Source organism: Myotis nattereri (genome assembly GCF_964212035.1).
Source record: "Myotis nattereri genome assembly, chromosome: 5".
Taxonomy (NCBI): Eukaryota; Metazoa; Chordata; class Mammalia; order Chiroptera; family Vespertilionidae; genus Myotis; species Myotis nattereri.
The window spans coordinates 59,041,155-59,060,301 of record NC_138080.1 but is presented as its reverse complement, the minus strand read 5'-3'; the positions used below and the strand labels follow the sequence as shown (position 1 = coordinate 59,060,301).

Genomic DNA, 19,147 nt, shown 5'->3' with positions numbered 1-19,147 from the left:
TGATTCAATCTTGATGGGATTCATCTCCAGAGCTATTTGTTACATAATAGTTTAAAGTCTTTATAACTTTATGCTTTATTTTATATTAGAAATCTGCAAATCAGGAAAAATGTCAGATAAAGCATCTGTGGATCAGAAGACACATTTGGGATCACATGTATAAAGGAGTCATGCTGTCCAACAGCCCCTGGGAGAAAGGGTCAGTTTGTTAAAGGGGGCCCTAACTGAGCTCAGGACTGGACCAAATATTCCAACAGATTCTTTTCAGAGATTCCAATTGGTTACCGTGTGTGTGTGTGTGTGTGTGTGTGTGTGTGTGTGTGTGTGTGTAGGGGGGGTGGGGGAGGGGGCAGCTCCAATCCTAAATCTGGACCCAGGAAGTGAAAAGGGCAGAGAAGCCTTATCTAGCCCCAGCACCCACTTTAACTAACAGGAATTGGTTGCATCCGTTATCCATCTCCACCATCACCAACTTTCATGTTAGTTTGGTGAAATCTATGCCCCAGAAGTGAAGCAAATCCAAATATGGCGAACATTTCCTCCATTGCCAAAATGGGAAAACTGCCTTATCTCCTCTTCAAGATCCCTCTAGCAGAAAATCGTCTCCCCTCTTAGACACCCAAGCGGCAGGAAGCACACCTTTTGTGTGCCATGCCTATAATGCCAGCTTGCAGGGATCCTGAAAATGTCAAGCCACCCCTCTTGATAGCATACAGATCTTTTCAGAAACACTTTCTTCAGGCAGACTCTTAACTGGGGAAAGTTTCGCTTATTTGGGTTCACGGGACATATGGGGCGCCCCGCTTCTGGACATCCACGAACCTGCTAGCAATTCGTCCGTCAGAACTAATGCCTCGGTACTGACACCCCCGGGGAACTCTTCCCGGGAATTTTTTTTTTTTTTTTTTTCATTGAAAATGAAGCTGATTCTCGGCCAGTTTCTTCGCCTCTCCTTCACCTGGGGCTGGGGAACCTGCGTGCCTGCGTTCCCGGGGATCGCCAGCGGGGCCTGGCAGAGTTCCAGGGCACAGGTGGGGCCCTCCCGGGGACGCCCCGGGCCAGCCCGCCCAGGTGGGGCACCCCTCCCGCGGGCGGACCCCGCCGTGCACCCCACTCCACCCCACCTCGCGCGCGCGCTCGTGCCGTTTCGGGAGCGCGCGGGACCTTAGCGAGGATGGGCATCCGTCCCGGGACAGTCTTCAAACCCGTTCGGCCCGGCGGCTCGCAGCACCTGGGTTGCACCGCCTCTCAATCAGACCCCCAGGAAGATCTTTACGGACTCGAGCTTCGCGTTGAAAATGACCCGGGGACAGGGGTGTCCATGCGAGCCAGGAGAGGAAAGGGGCCGGGGCTCCCTCCCACCACCTCCAGCTACTCAGCTCGTCCTCCTCCCGGGGCGAGGGGCGGGCCGGGCCGGGGCCCGGGTGGGGAGGCTCGGAAAGGGGCCCTCCCTTCTCACCTCCCGCGGCCCGCTGCTACTCACTTTCTCTCGGAGCCTCGGCTCGGCCGCCTTAGCCCGGGGTCGCGCAGCGGGGCCGCGGTCGGGAGAAAGGAGCCGGCGGGGACTCTCGGGGCCGCGACCGAGCCCCGGAGCGGAGGGTCGGGCCGGGCCGGGGACGCCCCACCCGGAGCTCCGGCGGAGGCGGGGGCGCCGGGTTCCGCGCCCCGGAGGAGGCTGGCTCCGGGAGCTCCGCCGGCCCCCACCTCCGCCCGCCGCCGCGGCCCGCCACCCCTCCCCGCGCATCCCGGCGGCCGCGGGGCCCGGGGGACGCGCTCGCGCCGGGGCCGCCCCCTCCCCTCCCCCAGCCCGGGCGGAGGCGCGCGAGCAGCGGTGACGTCAAGGGGCGCGCGGTGGCAGCACCTCCCCGCGCGCTAGTTAAAAAGAAGAAGAAAAGAGGGAACGAAACATGAGAGGCTGCGTGAGAAGCTGCAGCCGCCGGCAGAGGAGACCTCAGCATCATCTAGAGCGCAGCGCCGGCCCTGCCTTCGCCTGCCCCGCCGCCGCCGGTTCTGTCGCTGCTACTGTCTCACCTGCACAACTCCCGTTACACGGACAAGTGAAGCTCTGTGGCCGGCTTCTCCTCCTCTTCTTCCAACTCCTTCTCCTCCTCCCACTGCCCCGCCGCGGCAGAGAGCCCCTGACCCCACTGACACTGGCACAGCTGTCCGCGGTGTCATCCGCACCACGTTCTCTCGCTCCTCGGGCTCCCCCAAGGCACTGGACCCATCGCCTCGCCTTTCGTTTTTTTGCAAAGTTGCATCGCCCCCGCCACCTCCCTCGGCCTCGAGAGTGTCCCGCCGCCCCGCAGCCTCCTCCCGGAGCTGCGCCCTAGTGCCCCTGCTGGGCAGTGGCGTTCCCCCCCATTCGCCCGCGCCCAGCCCCGGCCGCTCCGGGCAGACGATGCTGAAGATGCTCTCATTTAAGCTGCTGCTGCTGGCCGTGGCTCTGGGCTTCTTCGAAGGAGATGCTAAGTTTGGGGAAAGAAGCGAAGCGAGCGGAGTGCGGAGGAGAAGGTGCCTGAACGGGAACCCCCCGAAACGCCTGAAAAGGAGAGACAGGCGCATGATGTCCCAGCAGGAGCTGCTGAGCGGGGGAGAGATGCTGTGCGGTGGCTTCTACCCTCGGCTCTCCTGCTGCCTGAGGAGTGACAGCCCGGGGCTGGGGCGCCTGGATCACAAGGTAGGCACGCACCCGCCTCGCCGCTGGGAGGTTGGCATGCTGGCTGGGTGGGCTTCCCCGCGGCTCCGGCAGTGCCCGGGGGCCGTAAGAAGGGCGGCGTTCGTCTGGGGAGTTCTTTCTGGTAACTTTTCGAAAGCGCCGGCGTGATCGCGTGGTGTGTGTTCCTCCCGGCTGCGCAGATACCTCGCCCGCCCCCCGGAGTCCGCGGTCGGGATGCTGTGCAAAACCGCCTGTCTCGGAAGAGAGGCGCTTCCGTGGTACCCTCCTTCGGGGGCTGGGTACATATTTTAAAAGAATCACGATTAACAGTGTGTTTTGGATCGAATAGGCATTGGCTGCGGCGAAACTGTAAATTAAGGTGGCTGTGGTTTCCGGTTTATTTTTCTGGAGTGAGGAGATGTGTGCAGCTCTCTCCACGTGCTCGGGGAGGGAGAGGGCTGCATCGTCAAGGATGAGGAAGCAGGCTTGGTTTAGGATCCCCAGCCCCGTCAGAGGGGGTTGTCTAACGTTACAGTCGTTAAATAGCGAAAAGGGAAGTCCTGGTACTCCCGCGGAGAACCCGAAAAACTGGCGAGAGATTTTGCTGGGGAGGAGTTGTCACATAAAACGGAGACGAGTCCCCCCCATCCCTGGTTGTAATGTTTGGTCATATTATCATATCAGTTCAGGCTTTCCCCTGGTATTTAGTTGCCCAGGACGATCTCCTCCAGAAACTTGTGTCAGGAGTAAGGCATTTCTATTTTCCTCGTGTTAATAAGTTTAAAGAAATAGGGAAATAGTGTTGGTTGACTGGAAACGCAGGCTTATGTTTGAGTTTGCAACATCTCTCGTGCCATGGGATGCAGTAATGTGTGCGGTCTACTGTACTCCGGAGAAAGCCTGGGGGACCACGTCATTAACAATCACTGCACGTGAAAAAAACAATCAGGTGTCTTTGCTCCCCCTCCCTTTCCCCATTTTAGGTTTAATTAAGAATTCCTCTGTTACAACACTGCAGTTGTCAAGGTCTGAGAGTCTCTTGGAAAACTTCTGCTTCAGTCTTGCTGGCCCAGGCATAATAAAAAAAAATAAATAAATACCCAGGCTGAATCTAATTTTTATGCTCAGTTCACGGTAGATTTCACTCTATTCTCATGTAAACAGCTCCTACGAATCAACATATGTGTCTGGGTGGTATCTCTCACTTTGTTTTGTAACAAAAAGCCATATTGCATCATTTAATTTGCTCAAGTCATGCAAATAGGAAAAAATCAATAGGACAAAAAGGGGTCGACTTATCCTCCTCCCCACTAAACTGCTGCCCACACACAGAGTCCTGTTGCTTATGGCAAAAGAATAACAACAACACCATTGTGTTTGTTAGTTGGTTCACTAATGGGTGAAACTAGAGAACATCATTCTCTTTCAGTCCCCAGCTCTGTCCAAATGTTCATGCCTTTTGAGGGAGCATTTGTCCAACTCCCTCTATTCCCAGATGAGTGAGAACTGTCTTGCTGCAGGTTTTCAGCTGCATCTCGCTCTTTATTCTTACCATATGCAGCAGTGGTCTGAGATTCAGGAAACAGATATTCCAGCATTTTATTCAAAAACAATGTCCTTAAGCTCCTGTGTTGTACTTGAATTAAATGACAGAAGAGCTACATTCACATCATCTGCAGGGTTTTACCAGGATCTCAAAAGAAGCAGGAAATTTAAAGGAAGGTTTAGAAATATTTGCCATCAAGTCTCCCTGTGTACAGTGTATACTGTGAGTACACCCATGATCTGCAGACCCCTGCCATACTAAACATGAACATGAGGAATGAAAAGTTTGTTCTTAACTAAATGTAGTGGAGATTGGAGTTGGGGAAGGGGGGCGCTGATGGGAATTATAATCCCTAAGAGGAGTTATATAAAGCTTTTTTTTTTTTTTTAAGAAATCATTCTTTAGGAAGCAAATCTGCCATGTTAGCTATCCATATTGCTTCCCATTTTACGTGCTCCCAATCTCCAACAAACCCCTACGCATTTGGGAAATGTGTGTGAATTAAATGTGGTACACTAGACTTGGCTGGTTTCATTACAAATGGTTTATAAACCAACAATACTCAAATTGTGCAACTCAGAGATTTGATATTGTTATGCCTATGCACTCTTGACCTATGTTAGCTCTCAAGTTTTAATAATTTTTAAAATATGTTATTTTATAATAAACATCACTGTTTCCCTCTTTCCCTAACCTTTCCTGGTTTATAATATATGTTAGGGTCTTATTTCATAATATATGGACAGGAGAGATGATGGCTTTTTGAAAGGACCCTTTTTTATTTGTGGGGAAAAAAATGTTTTCCCCAGAAAGATTTCTGCAACTTTTCAAGAAAATATAGGAGTAGCCTTTCCCTATGGGAAGAAACTTCATAGACAGATAGTAGCAAACTAGGAGTATTGAGCATGCTCAGCTGTGCCAGTAAGTCCAGTTTCCAGTCTCACACATATTCTTTCATGTAATGAACTAGCATTAAGTTCAATTCTGTAGCCATGGCATTATGTTTTTTATTTAAATATAGTTTAATGTTTTGTACATTTTAATCATTTTGAGCATTGTAATGAGATGGCTAACTACTGTTATAAATAACTACTGCCAAAATTTAGGAAGTTATATTGTCTTAATATTTTTGCAGCTCTTAAATACAACATGCTAAAAGGATCTAATTCCCATTTGCCAAATCCAAACAGCTACCAACTGAAATACCCCCATTTCTAAAACTTAACTTGTAGCCACAGAAGCATAGAAGATCTCTCTACCTTGGGTGGTTTCACAGCCAAAGCTGTCAAGGAATGGGTGAAAAGTAATTGTTTTCAAGTGTGCCCTTTTACAATCATTTGTTTGCTCTGGCTCTTTCAGGGACAAAGCCTATTGTTGAACACATCCAACTAAACAAATAACTCATCCTGGGATCCCTTTAACAGCTGCCTTAGTACAATGATCTATTTACATATTAGCCTAAAATTGAAACTGAACTCTTTAATGACATAATCCAGCACTATAGTCCAGAGACCCATGTGTTCTACCCAACAGCTGAAGAACATTGTAGGCATATGATTTTTAGAAATAACTTTTTATGTACCAAGTGATCTTAAGGTGACATCTTAATATACTGTCATGTATTTTCTCCTTTTGTCCGCTCATCAAACCCATGTGGGGGCCTTTCTATGCTCTTTGTTTAGTTACTTGATAAATAAGGAGAAATACAGAAGGTCTCTGTCACCCATTTTACTACTTGTTGATAAGCTATAGTTGTAGGCCACACTTCACTGTGTATTCCAGGATTGATCTTACCTTTCTTCTATGGGTTTTACTTTCATGTGGCTCAAGATTAAAGGATGACCTGCCAGATGTTATAAATTAGTCAGCAACAGCCACAATCATTACTAGGCATGCTGTAATAATGTTTCCAAGTTTTACATGATTTCCAAAGTATATTTAGTTTAAACCACTATAATTTGATGGTTTCGTATATGGCTTTTAGAAATCGAAACAGGAAATTAGCTTAAATTTCTTCTTAAGATTGATGACATTGTCAGACATAAAGTTAAGGACCTGTATAGACACAGACACATAGGCTGACAAGAAAAAATTCCCGACACACACACACACACACACAGCAGTACACATCTGTCTAAAACAGTGTTGCAGCTTGGGCTGAGTCAGTTTAATTGACTTCAGTAAGACTATTGGTTCATTGAAACCAAAGCCAGAATGATGGCTCTATCTATCTTCAAATGGGTATTTACACTGCAGACCTCACACAGAGCAAAATGTTACCATCCTGCTGGGCCGGAACAGCATGAAACCTTACAAAGAATAATATTATAGTTGATTTCAGATAATTTATTGAATCCTATTTCTGAAACTTTTGATGAGAGATCTTGTGGCCAGGACACATTCCAAAAATTATAAAAGACAAAATTCTTTAGGCACTAACTTCAAGCTCTTCCTGGACAGCAGCTGGGAGAGTATATGGGGATCATTTTGTTTCAGCTATAAAAAAATGGAAGCGTGCATATTCTCCATAAAACCAAAGGTAATTACATTGCAGTTTTTCCGCCAGCAAAGGAGGTGGTTTCAACATCCTGCAGTTGTTTTGTTCTTAGAGGACTGCTGTATGATAAACAAACAGAACAAACTTGAACAGTATTAATATTGAATGGATCTGGTGAGGTCTGCCAGAGTATGGACAATAAAAGACATTTAAAACATTCTTGGAATGCAAATTCTAAGTGCCTGGTGTATGTTTCCTTTTAGAAAACTTTAACCATTTAAGCAATTGTCATTTAAATAAGTTGATAAAAATTAAAATGTACATGTAATTCTGATTAGAAGTGACTTCTGAATATAGTAGATAGTTACAACATATTGTAAATTTTTTTCTGAAACTGGGTAACTTCTATGGAATTTAAGTTGCTTTGCTCTTGAAGATCCAAATTTTGTGATCATCTAGAATATATTTATTCTAAAAAAATAGAAGCCATACGATGTACTCAAATTAGAACCTCAGTTTGTGAATGAACTATTTGCTTTAAACAATGATCTATATATTAAAATATTAACTCCAGTTCATAGTTCTAAAGAAGTGATTAGGTACAGATATAGTTACATAAACTGGGAAAATGTTGAAGATTCAATCTCATTAGGGTTTTTTTCAATATGAAAAATCAGTTATTGGTTTAGACAGCACATCTCAAATATTGTGCTGATACTGTTCCTCTATATTAATTAGCAGAACTCCTGAAATCAGTTTTTCAAAGTTAGTACTAAGGCACTGAGACCTAACCTCAGTGAATCAATGACACCCAAATTGGTCTTATTGACATAAAAGACATACTACTGTATAAATAAAGATAAAAGCATGCCTTTTCCCATCAAGACTTACTAAATACTATACAAAAGCACTTTTATTAGACTCTTGAGTTTATTCATGCATATAACATACCTGAGGAGCTGGTTAGAAAGTTTTTCCTGGCTAAGATATAATGAATAATAAAAATGGGTCTTAAACCCGTTTGATTCAGCTCCAGATATTATTTTTATAGAACATGAAAGGGAGAAATTTTTCCCCACTTTAGAAAACTTTCCCTATGTAATTTTAAATTGAAAATTAATTAGAATTAGAAAAATGTAATTCAAGTTAACATCTTTGAGAATATCAAATTAGGAATTTCAGGAGTGAATTTCAAGACACAAATAAACCATACATATATTTTTTAATTCTGCTTTACATATAGAGGGTGTCCCCCAAAAATATATATACACACTCATTTCTGTAGATTCTCTTAAATTTTGAAAATGAACTGTATGTTAATAAACACTGACTTTATAATCATTCAAGGTGTATACGTTTTTTGGGAGACACCCTGTTAGTGGATAAAGGTATTTGGAATTTTAAAGTTAAGTATCAGTCACTATACACTTTGAAGCAGAGTAAAGTGATAAAGAGATAAAGGGTCTCACTATAATTGTCATTTAATTTTTTTACACCTGAAAGGCAGATAAACCACTTTGATTTGCAAGAGTAAGAAGCCTTTTGTCCATCCCCTACCCTTGGCTCTCTCATTCCACACAAGAGAGGACCTGTATATCCTTATAAAGGCATTCTCTACCGTCACATGGCAGTTCTTTTCAGACAGCTGTATTGGCTAAGTCACACTTTTCTAGTTACCTGATTACAAAATAAAAAGCAACTAACCCTAACTTCGAACCACTAAAAAGGAGTTTATTTCTGATTTACGGCTTTCAGATATTTTCTGTGAACAACAACACCGAATGTGGGAAGTTACTGGAGGAAATCAAATGTGCGCTTTGCTCTCCATATTCTCAGAACCTGTTCCACTCACCTGAGAGGGAAGCCTTGGACAGAGACCTAGTCCTCCCCCTGCTCTGCAAAGACTATTGCAAAGAATTCTTTTACACTTGCCGAGGCCACATTCCAGGTAAAAACGCGCACGTTACATCAACTGCTGAGTGTCCTTCCAAGACGCCTGTCCTTCAGGGCTTGCATCCAGGAGTGTAAAATGTATCTCATTGTTCAACAAACCTATTCTTTCCTCATAACTAACCTTTACAAGTTTGAAAACTTTTATTGCTGCTAAATGGGATTACTGTCATTTCGGTCCACAAGTAGTACGCTGGTTTTGTTGAAATGTTCTGCTTTTTGTTGGTAATACAGTCGGTGATCTTTACACGTGTTAGATTATCAGTACAAATTTCTTACTGGTTTCCCCTTTACCCATCTACATCAATATCAAGGCAGCCTCCCCCTCTACACAGTGGACACGTAAATGCAGATTGTCCACTGACTTTTAAGGTATTCCCTTAAATAAGATACAATTCAAAATCCAAAAAAAAAAAAAAAAGTAAAGCCTTACAAAGCACTTTGACATATGATGACTAATTTGCGCTTCAAAAACCCTGGGAGATAGGTAGGAATTGTCCACTTGATTGATAGGACACCTGAGGCTCTGGAGGCGTGAAATGCCTCCCCCCAAGTTGTGCAGTGAGAAAGTGAGAGGGTGCACAGGAAAGTTCTCATGCTGACAGTCATCCAAGTCTACCTGGTCACTATCATGTTTTGGACCCTAATAAGCATATACATTCTTGGGCATTGATTAATTTTACCATCAAATGTTTGTAAACTTTGGTTGTTGGTTTAGTTGGAAGAATCAACATAGAGGTAGAAAAGAATTTAAGGAGGCAGCTTCAGTTTAGTTAGGCAAAGTCACACACAAACAAATCAGGAGCTAAGAGTGTAGAAAACCCCATGGCACTGGAGGAAAAGGCAAGCTTTAAGAACTCGGGGATGCACTTAGATAACTTTTTTTTTTCATTGCTATGCACATTTCACTTTTTTCTCTGACCCAAAAGTATAGATTTCCTCTTTTTTTGGCATTTTTTTTATAGAGCCCTCTTAATAACCTAAGAAAACATTTTGACTAGGGTTGCTTGCTTCCTTTGGTGTAGCATAACATGGATCTAAACCCATTCAATGTGAAAATATTATTATTGTCTTTATAAACTACAGTCATGTTTCGAAGGCTTTTTTTAAGCCAGCTGTTTCTCCCTCTTTATCACATTCCCCAAAGCAAAGTAGAATAGGTCACAGTTGCCTCGATGGCCTGTTGAGAAGCGATAACAGATTAGGTCCCATAAAGGCCTGCTGCAAATCTCAAGCTTGAAGGTTCGCCTTGACCACCGTAAGCTGAATGTGATATGAACACTTAGCATTTTCATCTCCCTCCATCTACTTGAGTTCAAGACAACCAGGCTGTATTTGGGAACTCATCTATGGGGGTCTTCCTGCATCTGAAGTTATTTTAGCTTCCAAAACAAACAACAGAAAGCGATACCCACTGTCAGAGGGAGCACAGCAAACAGCTCAGGAGCCAGAGCGGCAAGCACCTCACTCCCCAGATCAACATATGTGGTGACGAATGACAAATTTATTTTTCTACCGAGTTTGTATATATGTAAAACTGCTGAAGTGCATCAAGATGTCAAGTGCTTTTGGTGGCCACCCAGGCTGCCTTGAAAGATAACCAGATGAAAGCTCCACTCCAGTGGTGGACGGAGCAGCCGGGCGCTTCCCAGGGACAGGCTAGCAGGCTGCAGCCACTCGCAGAGGGGGCCTTCCTCTGGACCCATCAAATGCAAATAATCGCTCTAAATACGGGTCCCCAAAGTAAGCTGTAATCACACTATTTGTGTTCCTCATGTTGACCAGTTTGTTAGCCAGACTGATCCTTGGCACACAGGTTACCATTTCCTAAAGTATGATGAATAGGATGGTGATCCTGCCTTCCGCCCTTCCCCCAAACCCAGAAGACTCTAGAATTCTAGAACCCTGATTTTTCAGAAGTTGCTTAAAAAGCAAGTTTGTAATATTTTTGCCTTAAGTCTATTTAGTGACATGGTTTACTTTTCTCTGAAGTTCAAAATGGTAAAAACAAAACAAACAAAAAAAACAGCTACTTTGTGATTTTTTTTTAATAAGAAACTAGTTAACATGTTTGGACTATGCTTTTTAATACCTCATCTTTCTGAAAATCAAAAACATGAAGAGGAAGGTACCCTAAGGTATGTATTTTGCTTAAAGCAAATGCTGAAAGGGGGTGAAAATAATTCCAGAGACACCTTCATTTCTTCCTCCCTTGCCCAATATATAAAATAATAAATATGTAAATGACCCGTCCCTTTGCTTCACCTTCGTGGTTTTAAGAACACACCGGTCACTTTGCAATAGACTGACACCCGAAAGATAGCTACTTTCTAGAAACTGTGATGCAGAAATATTCACGGCCTGCTTATTCCCTGCCCTCCGCATCCCATGAGAAAAGAATTTAAGTTAAAAGTCACAAAAGTGAGGATACACTAGAGTTTTCTTAATCATAATATTAGCTAGTTGTGAATTTACTTTGGGAGGTAATTTCTTAAAACTTCTAAAAAGTACCAAAATTACAAAAAACAAAACAAAACAAAAACCCATCACACGAGCTCCTTTCTGAACACCACAGGTCTTCTCCTCTGCCTGAATTATGACGGACAGAGTGGGTGCTTTGCTGTTCACTAGGTGATGGCACCCCACACTCGACAGCCTTGTTTCTTCCATTCATCCATTCATTGCTATCAAGATGATGTTTATCACTCTAAGACGTCATCTGTAGGTTACTGCAGTGAGAAATGTCTGTACACAATTAGTTCAATTGGTTTAATCCTGTTGCTAATGAGGCCAAGGTCAAGGATTTGATTCCACTGAGCTGCTTTAGTCCACAGCCACTCCTGACCACCCAGTCAGACACCTCACCCATGTGTCTTCTTAGTCGCCGAGACACAAACCAGAGCGAACAGATGGACACATCAAATCTACTACCTCTACTAGAAAAATGCTCTGGAGTGCAAGCCTTATTGACAGTTGGGCATTTTTTCTTTTTTCCATTTTTTCCTTATCATGATGAACACCACATGTAATGAGGAGAAATAACTTTTCTCCAGCATACATGCTGAGTGAGAGAGAAGCTAGAGCTGAGACTTCTCTACTGAGAATATTTACTCACATGTCAGGGTTTTATAGGGCACTTCATGGTGTAGTAGGACTGGGTTCATGATCCAGGAGAGAAAAGTGCCAGGTCCAAGAGAGTTGATAAGTTATCAGGAGTTTAAACAAAAAATATGGCTCCTGGAATAATCAGTGAAGGTCCATTATTAATGGACTTGATCATATTATGATGATCCAAGGTGAGCTAAACACTCTAAGATGTGCTTCCGTTTTCCAAAGAAGGGTACCATTTGGTGAATTACATCTTCCCTGGCAATAAATGTTAACTCAATGTCCTGAACGAGATCCCTTTCAGCTCCTCTCAGAAAAAGACATCTTATTCATCACTTTCCATTTACCTTAAATAATCCAAAGCAGATCATTTAAGGTAAAGTATTACAAAGAGTATTAGATATTTCAATTAAACTGTCATAACTGTAAGAAACATGTCAATTTTTTATGTAAAAGTCTTCTGAGTAGGCTTCCTCCTTCACACTTAGATGACTCAGTGAGTCTAGAATTTGTAAAAAAAAAAAACTCAGAGTAATTCATTGTGAACCTTCTGTTTTTGTTTTGTCTTTAATTTGCTAAAAGAGTGTGGTACCCCCAGGAACCATGGAGTTTATGAATCGGCACCATTAATCTTCTGATGTCCCATTTGAAAATGATTTTTCATTTCCTCATTTGTCCCCAGCTAATAATTCCTTATAAAATGGAATCAGCCACCAGCATTGTTCCTTCATTTCCCCTTAAGATGTTATTGGTTTGCAGACTGTAAGGCTGGAATGCAGACTTAAAAAAACAACAACAGCAAACAACCAAAATCAAAATTTCTTCTGAATTGTGCTTTGAAGTTTTTCTATGACCCAGAGGCAAACATCACATTAACACAAAATTTCTCCTTCATACATTCAGTTATAAATATATCCATAGTCTGACAGTGTTCCTAAATGCATGGAGTTCTTCCTGCTTGATGGTCAATTTATATATAATAAACATATATTTTATATGTAATGTAAATATATAGATATATTATACATAACATATATAATATAAATATATACTAGTATAGTATATGTAACATAAATACATAGATATATTACATATAATATATATACATATATATATTTTTTGGAGATATATATATATATCTATACTAGTATATATCTCTGAAAATAAAAAGATCTAGCCCAAAACTGTTCAAAAAGTTTGATTTAGCAGCTCAGTGTTCCTTCTCTTTCCTCAGGCAGACTTGTTGAACAACCCTAGGCAGCTTTCCTCTGTCTGCTTAGCCATTAAAGACTGGAGGAGAAAAGTGACCTTTTGCAAACAGTGAATTGCTGCAGATGAATAAATGTTGCAGCAGTCATCCCTCTCTTCAATTTCTAATTCCTGATTTTTTATTAAACAAAGGTAACTTCTTCCAGCTGCCTTGCCCTCCCCCGAAAGGAGCACCCTTCCCACCTGCCCTGCCTCCTTTTCTGTCCACACCTCCCACCCACCCCCCACCCCCACACACATACACACATACACACATACATTCTCAAGGACATCTGCTCTTTCTTGCCTGGTTCCCAAAGATAAGATGTTTCTCAGTAACCTAATCAGATACTGGCCTTGAAGAATCTGCCTCAGAAGGCAGATACATTTTACCCAAAAGTTAGGTCAAAAATCTATATCAAGTTTTAACCACTTGGGACCCTCAGTTCCCAAGAGTAGTTTTAGGTTTGAAGGGACTTTGGTCAAGCTCACAGAAAAGAAATATATCTTACATAATCCATTGATAAGCCTCACTTGGTTGTCCCCAAATTCTTGTTCTTAGAAATCCATGCAAACTAGAATGTATTATACAACTTCTGAATGTCAACTAAATTACCACATGCCTTTATCACAGTATTGATGAGACATGATAATCTGATTTGTTAGGTAAAAATCAAAACATTAAACTTAATAAAGGTATGAGACCAAAAGCAGGAATTTAGAACTTCATATATTTCATATAAAAAGTCAATTCTAGTAGCAACAAATTATTTTGATAGCAGAAATCATCAGAATATGGAACTGAATCATTAATTAATATGCCCTCCTCCCAAAAAACCAACACCTTATTAACTCAAATGTTAAAAGGAATGTCAAAATTATATTTGATCATAAAGTCCTCATCTTATTCAAATACTAGAGGCCCAGTGCATGAAATTTGTGCATTGGAGAGGTCCCTCAGCTGGCCTGCACCCTCTCGCAATCCGGGACCCCTCGGGGGATGTCTGACTGCCGGTGTAGGCCCTATCCCACCTAAACCGGCAATTGGACATCCCTTTTGTAATCCAGGACCACTGGCTCCTAACCACTCACTGGCCTGCCTGCCTGATCGCCCCTAACCCCTCACCTGCCTGCCTGATCACCCCTAACCACTCTGCCTGACTGCCTGATGCCCCTAACTGCTCGCCTGCCTGCCTGATTGCCTCTAACCACTTCTGTCTCAGTCCCCAACCACCATGGCTTTGTCCAGAAGGATGTCTGGAATGACGTCTGGAAGGTCGTTCAGCTGTCTGGTCTAATTAGCATATTACGCTTTTATTATTATAGATAGCTGTTTATTTCATAAAAATTGTTACTATGTAAGCAAAATTATTTGTCTTTCAGATGCCTATATTGCATTTTTTGTTTTGGCTTGTTATAATTATTTTTCAGTGAAGGGTGGTATGTCAGCTATTGTGCCTGAGAAAATTGAAAGCATATTTTAAATATAATTTTTGTTTTGCAAAATAGTCATTTTCTCCTGTGAGTGAAGGTAGGAAATGGCACCTACATATTTGAAAATGATGGCTTTGTTACAATATCAATTCATTGCTCAATCGTTGCACAATGAGTCAGTCATTCATTACAGTGTATAATGACCTTGTGATAGCTACTAGATTTATTTTTTAATCATATGTGAGTGACAATATAGTAAGAATTGTAAAATGGCCCAAACTGGCACCTGATAGTCTTTCTCTTTCTTGATTCTAATTTACTCTTCTTAGGAATTACTCTAGGGCAAAAAATGCTGAACAGTGATTGGATACGTTCACCAGTGCAACATGTGGTCACTGGGGAAGCTTGAAAATAAATCAATGCAATAACAAGAAATGTATAATGTGTATTTCATATGAGCCTTTTAAACTATCCAATATGACATAATTTCACTTTTACTGAACGTCTCAAGTTTTGGTTAAAAAATGAAAATCCCAAGCAAAAAAAGTTTTTCTTTCTTTTTTGTCTATATACTTTCCTAGACTATTCGTATGGTTCCTAAAAAAATCTTTCCTCGTGTTTTTATCTTTCCAACAGGATGTTTTTACACGGTACTATTTCTGATGAGCCTTTTTACATTTTTTAAAGGTTTCCTTCAAACTACTGCTGAGGAGTTTTGCTTTTACTATGCAAAAAAAGACGGTGGGTTGTGCTTTCCAGATTTTCCAAGAAAACAAATCAGAGGGCCAGCGTCTAACTACTTGGACCAGATGGAAGAATATGACAAAGTGGAGGAGATCAGCAGGTTCATAAAGATAATGCTCTTTAACCTTCTTTTAAAAAAAACTAACAAATCTTGTGGCTTTGAAAGTGACTCATCTTTCTTTGCTTATGTCTAGCAATAACCCTCCACATGCTTTTTTTTTTTTCTTTTAGTAGTTTGCTTCCCTGACGTCATATTAATACAAATGCTTTTAATACTTAGATTACTAATCTTGTTATGAGCTTGGCTTCTCTATGATTCATGTGAATTTTATGAGTATAGTTTTAACTTGAAATGTATGCTTGCTGTTAGGTTATGATGCACATTATTATTAGCTAATCACAGTTTTATAAATAGATCTTAGAACTTTCGAGCACCCTTCTATAATGTTTAATTATTGTGAGTAAAGCTCATTTTAATTATAGTCAGTGAAAGATGAGATAATGAGCTTATGAAGTTTTAAAATATATGTAGTTTTGGAAGCTAGGTGGTGTGTGAGTGGTAGTTCTTTAAAAAAAATTTTTTTTAAAATTTGTTCAATTAACAGTTTACACTCAATATTATTTTGTATTAGTTTCAGGTATACAGCATAGTGGTTAGACAATCACATATTTGACAAAGCGTTACCCTCAATATTTCCAATACACGTTTTGAAATTCTCTTTTACTTTCTGATTAGGGGGCTGTTCGGTTTTATTTCTCCCCAATTGAAAAGAATTTCAAAGAATACGATTGTGCCCTTGGGTGAGCAGCCGTTCAGGACCATCCAAGCCATTGCTTCCTAGAGGAAATGTATTTTGAAAGGATGCTAAGTGCATCCCTTCCACCCTTCACCTTAAGCACCGCTTACCGGCTTCTCTCATTTGTCTAGAAAGCACAAGCACAACTGCTTCTGCGTTCAGGAGGTTGTGAGCGGGCTGCGCCAGCCGGTCAGCGCCCTCCACAGTGGGGACGGCTCCCACCGGCTCTTCATCCTGGAAAAGGAAGGCTATGTGAAGATACTCACCCCCGAAGGAGACATTTTCAAGGAGCCTTACTTGGACATTCACAAACTTGTTCAAAGTGGAATAAAGGTTGGCTTTTTAACTTTTATTTATCTTTGCTCTGGCTATGTTAATTCTATTTTAGTGTTATCCTTGCTACAGGTATTTCTTTATAATAAAAGAATGTTTAAGGAGAAAATAAGGAAACACCATAAAGGAACAATAACTATGACAACTGAACCGGCACAATGACAATTTTCCTAACTTTATTTTTATTGCTGACACTATTACAGTTGTCCTCACCTGCCTGCCCCTCCTCCCCCCTTTAATGATGTTTGGTGACTATTAAGCGGTGCAAACAGATTGGTACTTGGACATGCTTTCCCTGTGTAATTTACACATTTCAAAATCATTCTTGGTTTTATAAAGTATTTGTTGAAATGTTACTTAATAGGCATAATACTTGCAATTGTAGATCTGTATATCAGCATTTGCTAATACAAACAAAGAGGCCTTTCGGTTATTTTGGCAACTGCAAGTCATTCTTTATCACATCTGTGTTTGAGCCTGTGTCATAAAAGATGCTACTTATACTGTGACTTCCTTGTATAATGTTTTTACAGGTAAGTGAAATATTTTTATCTATAACAAGCCATCTTTGTAATATATTAGCACAGCTTTTGCCTTCTTTCCCACTTCTCCAATTTGAGTTAAGTAATCTAATAGGTATGTAAATAAAATTACCAAATTTGTTTCAGAAGAGAGTAATGCCGTATAGTATTAGCAGTATTAAGCTATAAAGCAAATTGTGGCATTCTAAAATTGAGACAATAGAACAGGGGTCCTCAAACTAGGGCCCGCGCCCACATGCGGCCCCCCGAAAACATTTATCCGGCCCGCCGGGTGTTTTTGCCGCCGCTGCCTGTCCTGCTTAGCAGCCGACTCGTCCCGGGCCCGCAGTGCGCATGTGTGGAATGTCTGAGGGACAGTGAACTGGCCCCCTGTTTAAAAAGTTTGAGGACCTCTGCAATAGAACAACTAATGACTATTTTAGAATGAAACAATTAACTGTATGTGATTGGGGAAGAGCTGTATATGACTTGAGAAGAACTAGTTATCTTTTTCAATTCTTAACTGGCAAAAACATTAAAGGAGGATTTATACTCTTCTCATACAGAAATAAATTCCTCCTTGCTCTAGTCATAGGTAAGAACATCAAAACAAGAGCAAACAAGTTGGAAAAAATATATTCTCAGATCTATATATTTGGTACCTACCATGTGAAACAATTAGAATGACTTAATTAGAATATAGGAAATGCCACATTATTGGGACCACCCACCTCAACCTCATGTGTGACAGCGTCACCAAGACATACTGCCCAAGAGAGGTGCCTTATGGTACTTCCAGTCCCTTAAGGAAAAGGACGTTGGCACCAAGACACAGATCATTTGGAAAATCTGTTTAGCCCAGTAGGTTCAATTGTCTCCCAATAAATTTTTTCTTTAAAATTCACTGCAAATAATCAAAAGTCTCTTAAAATGATGCATTAGAATTTTGCACATCAGAGTTCAATCAAAACATTCTGAAATGTGTTCTGATCAGTCACTGCCAGTGTCCCTAATGAGGAAAGAATGAAGATGCAGCCTCAAGTGCATCACCCAACAGCAGTGTATTTTTCCCACTGTGCAAGTTGAGCAGGCTCTCCAGAAAAGAGAAAATTGGGGAAAGCATGTAAAAAAAACCATTGCCTATCATCCCATTAATTAAAGAATACCACTAGTAACATCTTGATATACTTCCTTCCAGTTTTTTATATTAACATTGAATGAATTTTTCCTGAGTACAAAGCTAATACAGGTCCATATTAATAAATGCAGAAATTCACAAAAGAGGATGCTTTCTGATAGTTTTTATACTAAAAAGCTTTAAAATAAAATTTAAATCAAACCATATAAACAAACATCTTTTTAGCCTTCTTTCTTCACCTAACAATATATCATGAATATGTTACCAGATTTGAAAATTTTTCTCAGTAAGTTCATTTCCTTTTTATGAGAAATTTGGGATGACTCTAGTCTTTTCTTTTTTATCATGGTTACTTGTCATTCTTATGGATGACTTTCTTAGAATTCATAAAAGGAGCATTACTGAGTTGAAGGGCATCCACCATATACATGCAACACTGTCAATTTGCTCTAAAATATAATGTTTTCAAATATTTTCAAGGTTAATGTATAGTTTTCTAATGTTATTTTAGTAAAAATGTTGGTGTTGAAAGGATACATATGAGCCCTAACTGGTTTGGCTCAGTGGATAGAACGTCAGCCTGTGGACCGAAGGGTCCCAGGTCCAGTCAAGGGTATATTCCTGGGTTGCCGGGTCAATCCAGTGGGGGTGTGCAGGAGAGAGCCAATCAGTGATTTTCTCTCATCATTGATGTTTCTATTTCTCTCTCCCTCTCCACTCCTCTCTGAAATCAATAAAAATATTTTTAAAAAAGAAAGAAAAGATACATATGATAAAGTGTAAATAAAAGAAATGAGCTAAGAATACTTGAAATTTTTGTTGTAAGAAACAACAACAAACTGGTGTTCTTATTTCTACTTTAACTGTCTTCCTTTTATAGAGTTTCTTCAGAATCTCTCTTTTTAAATTTATGCCCATTCACTGGGATATTGAATGAAAGTTTATCTTCTCTGATATTGAGACATGATAAAACTGCACACATCAGGCTGCAGCAGTGCGATGGTTCTGCCCTATGCATGACTGGCAGGCCTCAGGGAATTCTTCAGAATGGCCCTCCTCTCCTAGGAGAGCTCCAGGGCTGGAAATAAACTTCAAAATCCATTATCCTCTGTAGAATGAGTTCTTACATAATATGCCATGTTTTAAAGGGCAATATTTTAAATTCTATTCAT

The 19,147-nt window shown here is 41.2% G+C and overlaps 1 protein-coding gene across 4 annotated transcripts in view; it reads left to right on the top strand.

Annotated features, from left to right (window-relative positions):
• Nucleotides 1-1,867: 1,867 nt before the first annotated feature.
• The window catches only part of HHIP (hedgehog interacting protein), an 83,730-nt gene continuing 66,450 nt past the window's right edge, over nucleotides 1,868-19,147 (top strand). For 2 of the 4 annotated variants that reach the window (XM_081091824.1, XM_081091823.1), the window contains exons 1-4: nucleotides 1,893-2,680; nucleotides 8,458-8,650; nucleotides 15,130-15,286; nucleotides 16,115-16,316. In XM_081091824.1, the coding sequence (XP_080947950.1) occupies nucleotides 2,402-2,680; nucleotides 8,458-8,650; nucleotides 15,130-15,286; nucleotides 16,115-16,316 (831 nt within the window). In that variant the 5' untranslated portion in view covers nucleotides 1,893-2,401. Of the gene's footprint in view, nucleotides 2,681-8,457; nucleotides 8,651-15,129; nucleotides 15,287-16,114; nucleotides 16,317-19,147 lie in introns of all 4 variants that reach the window. The other 2 variants (XM_081091825.1, XM_081091826.1) reach the window with 2 other exon arrangements.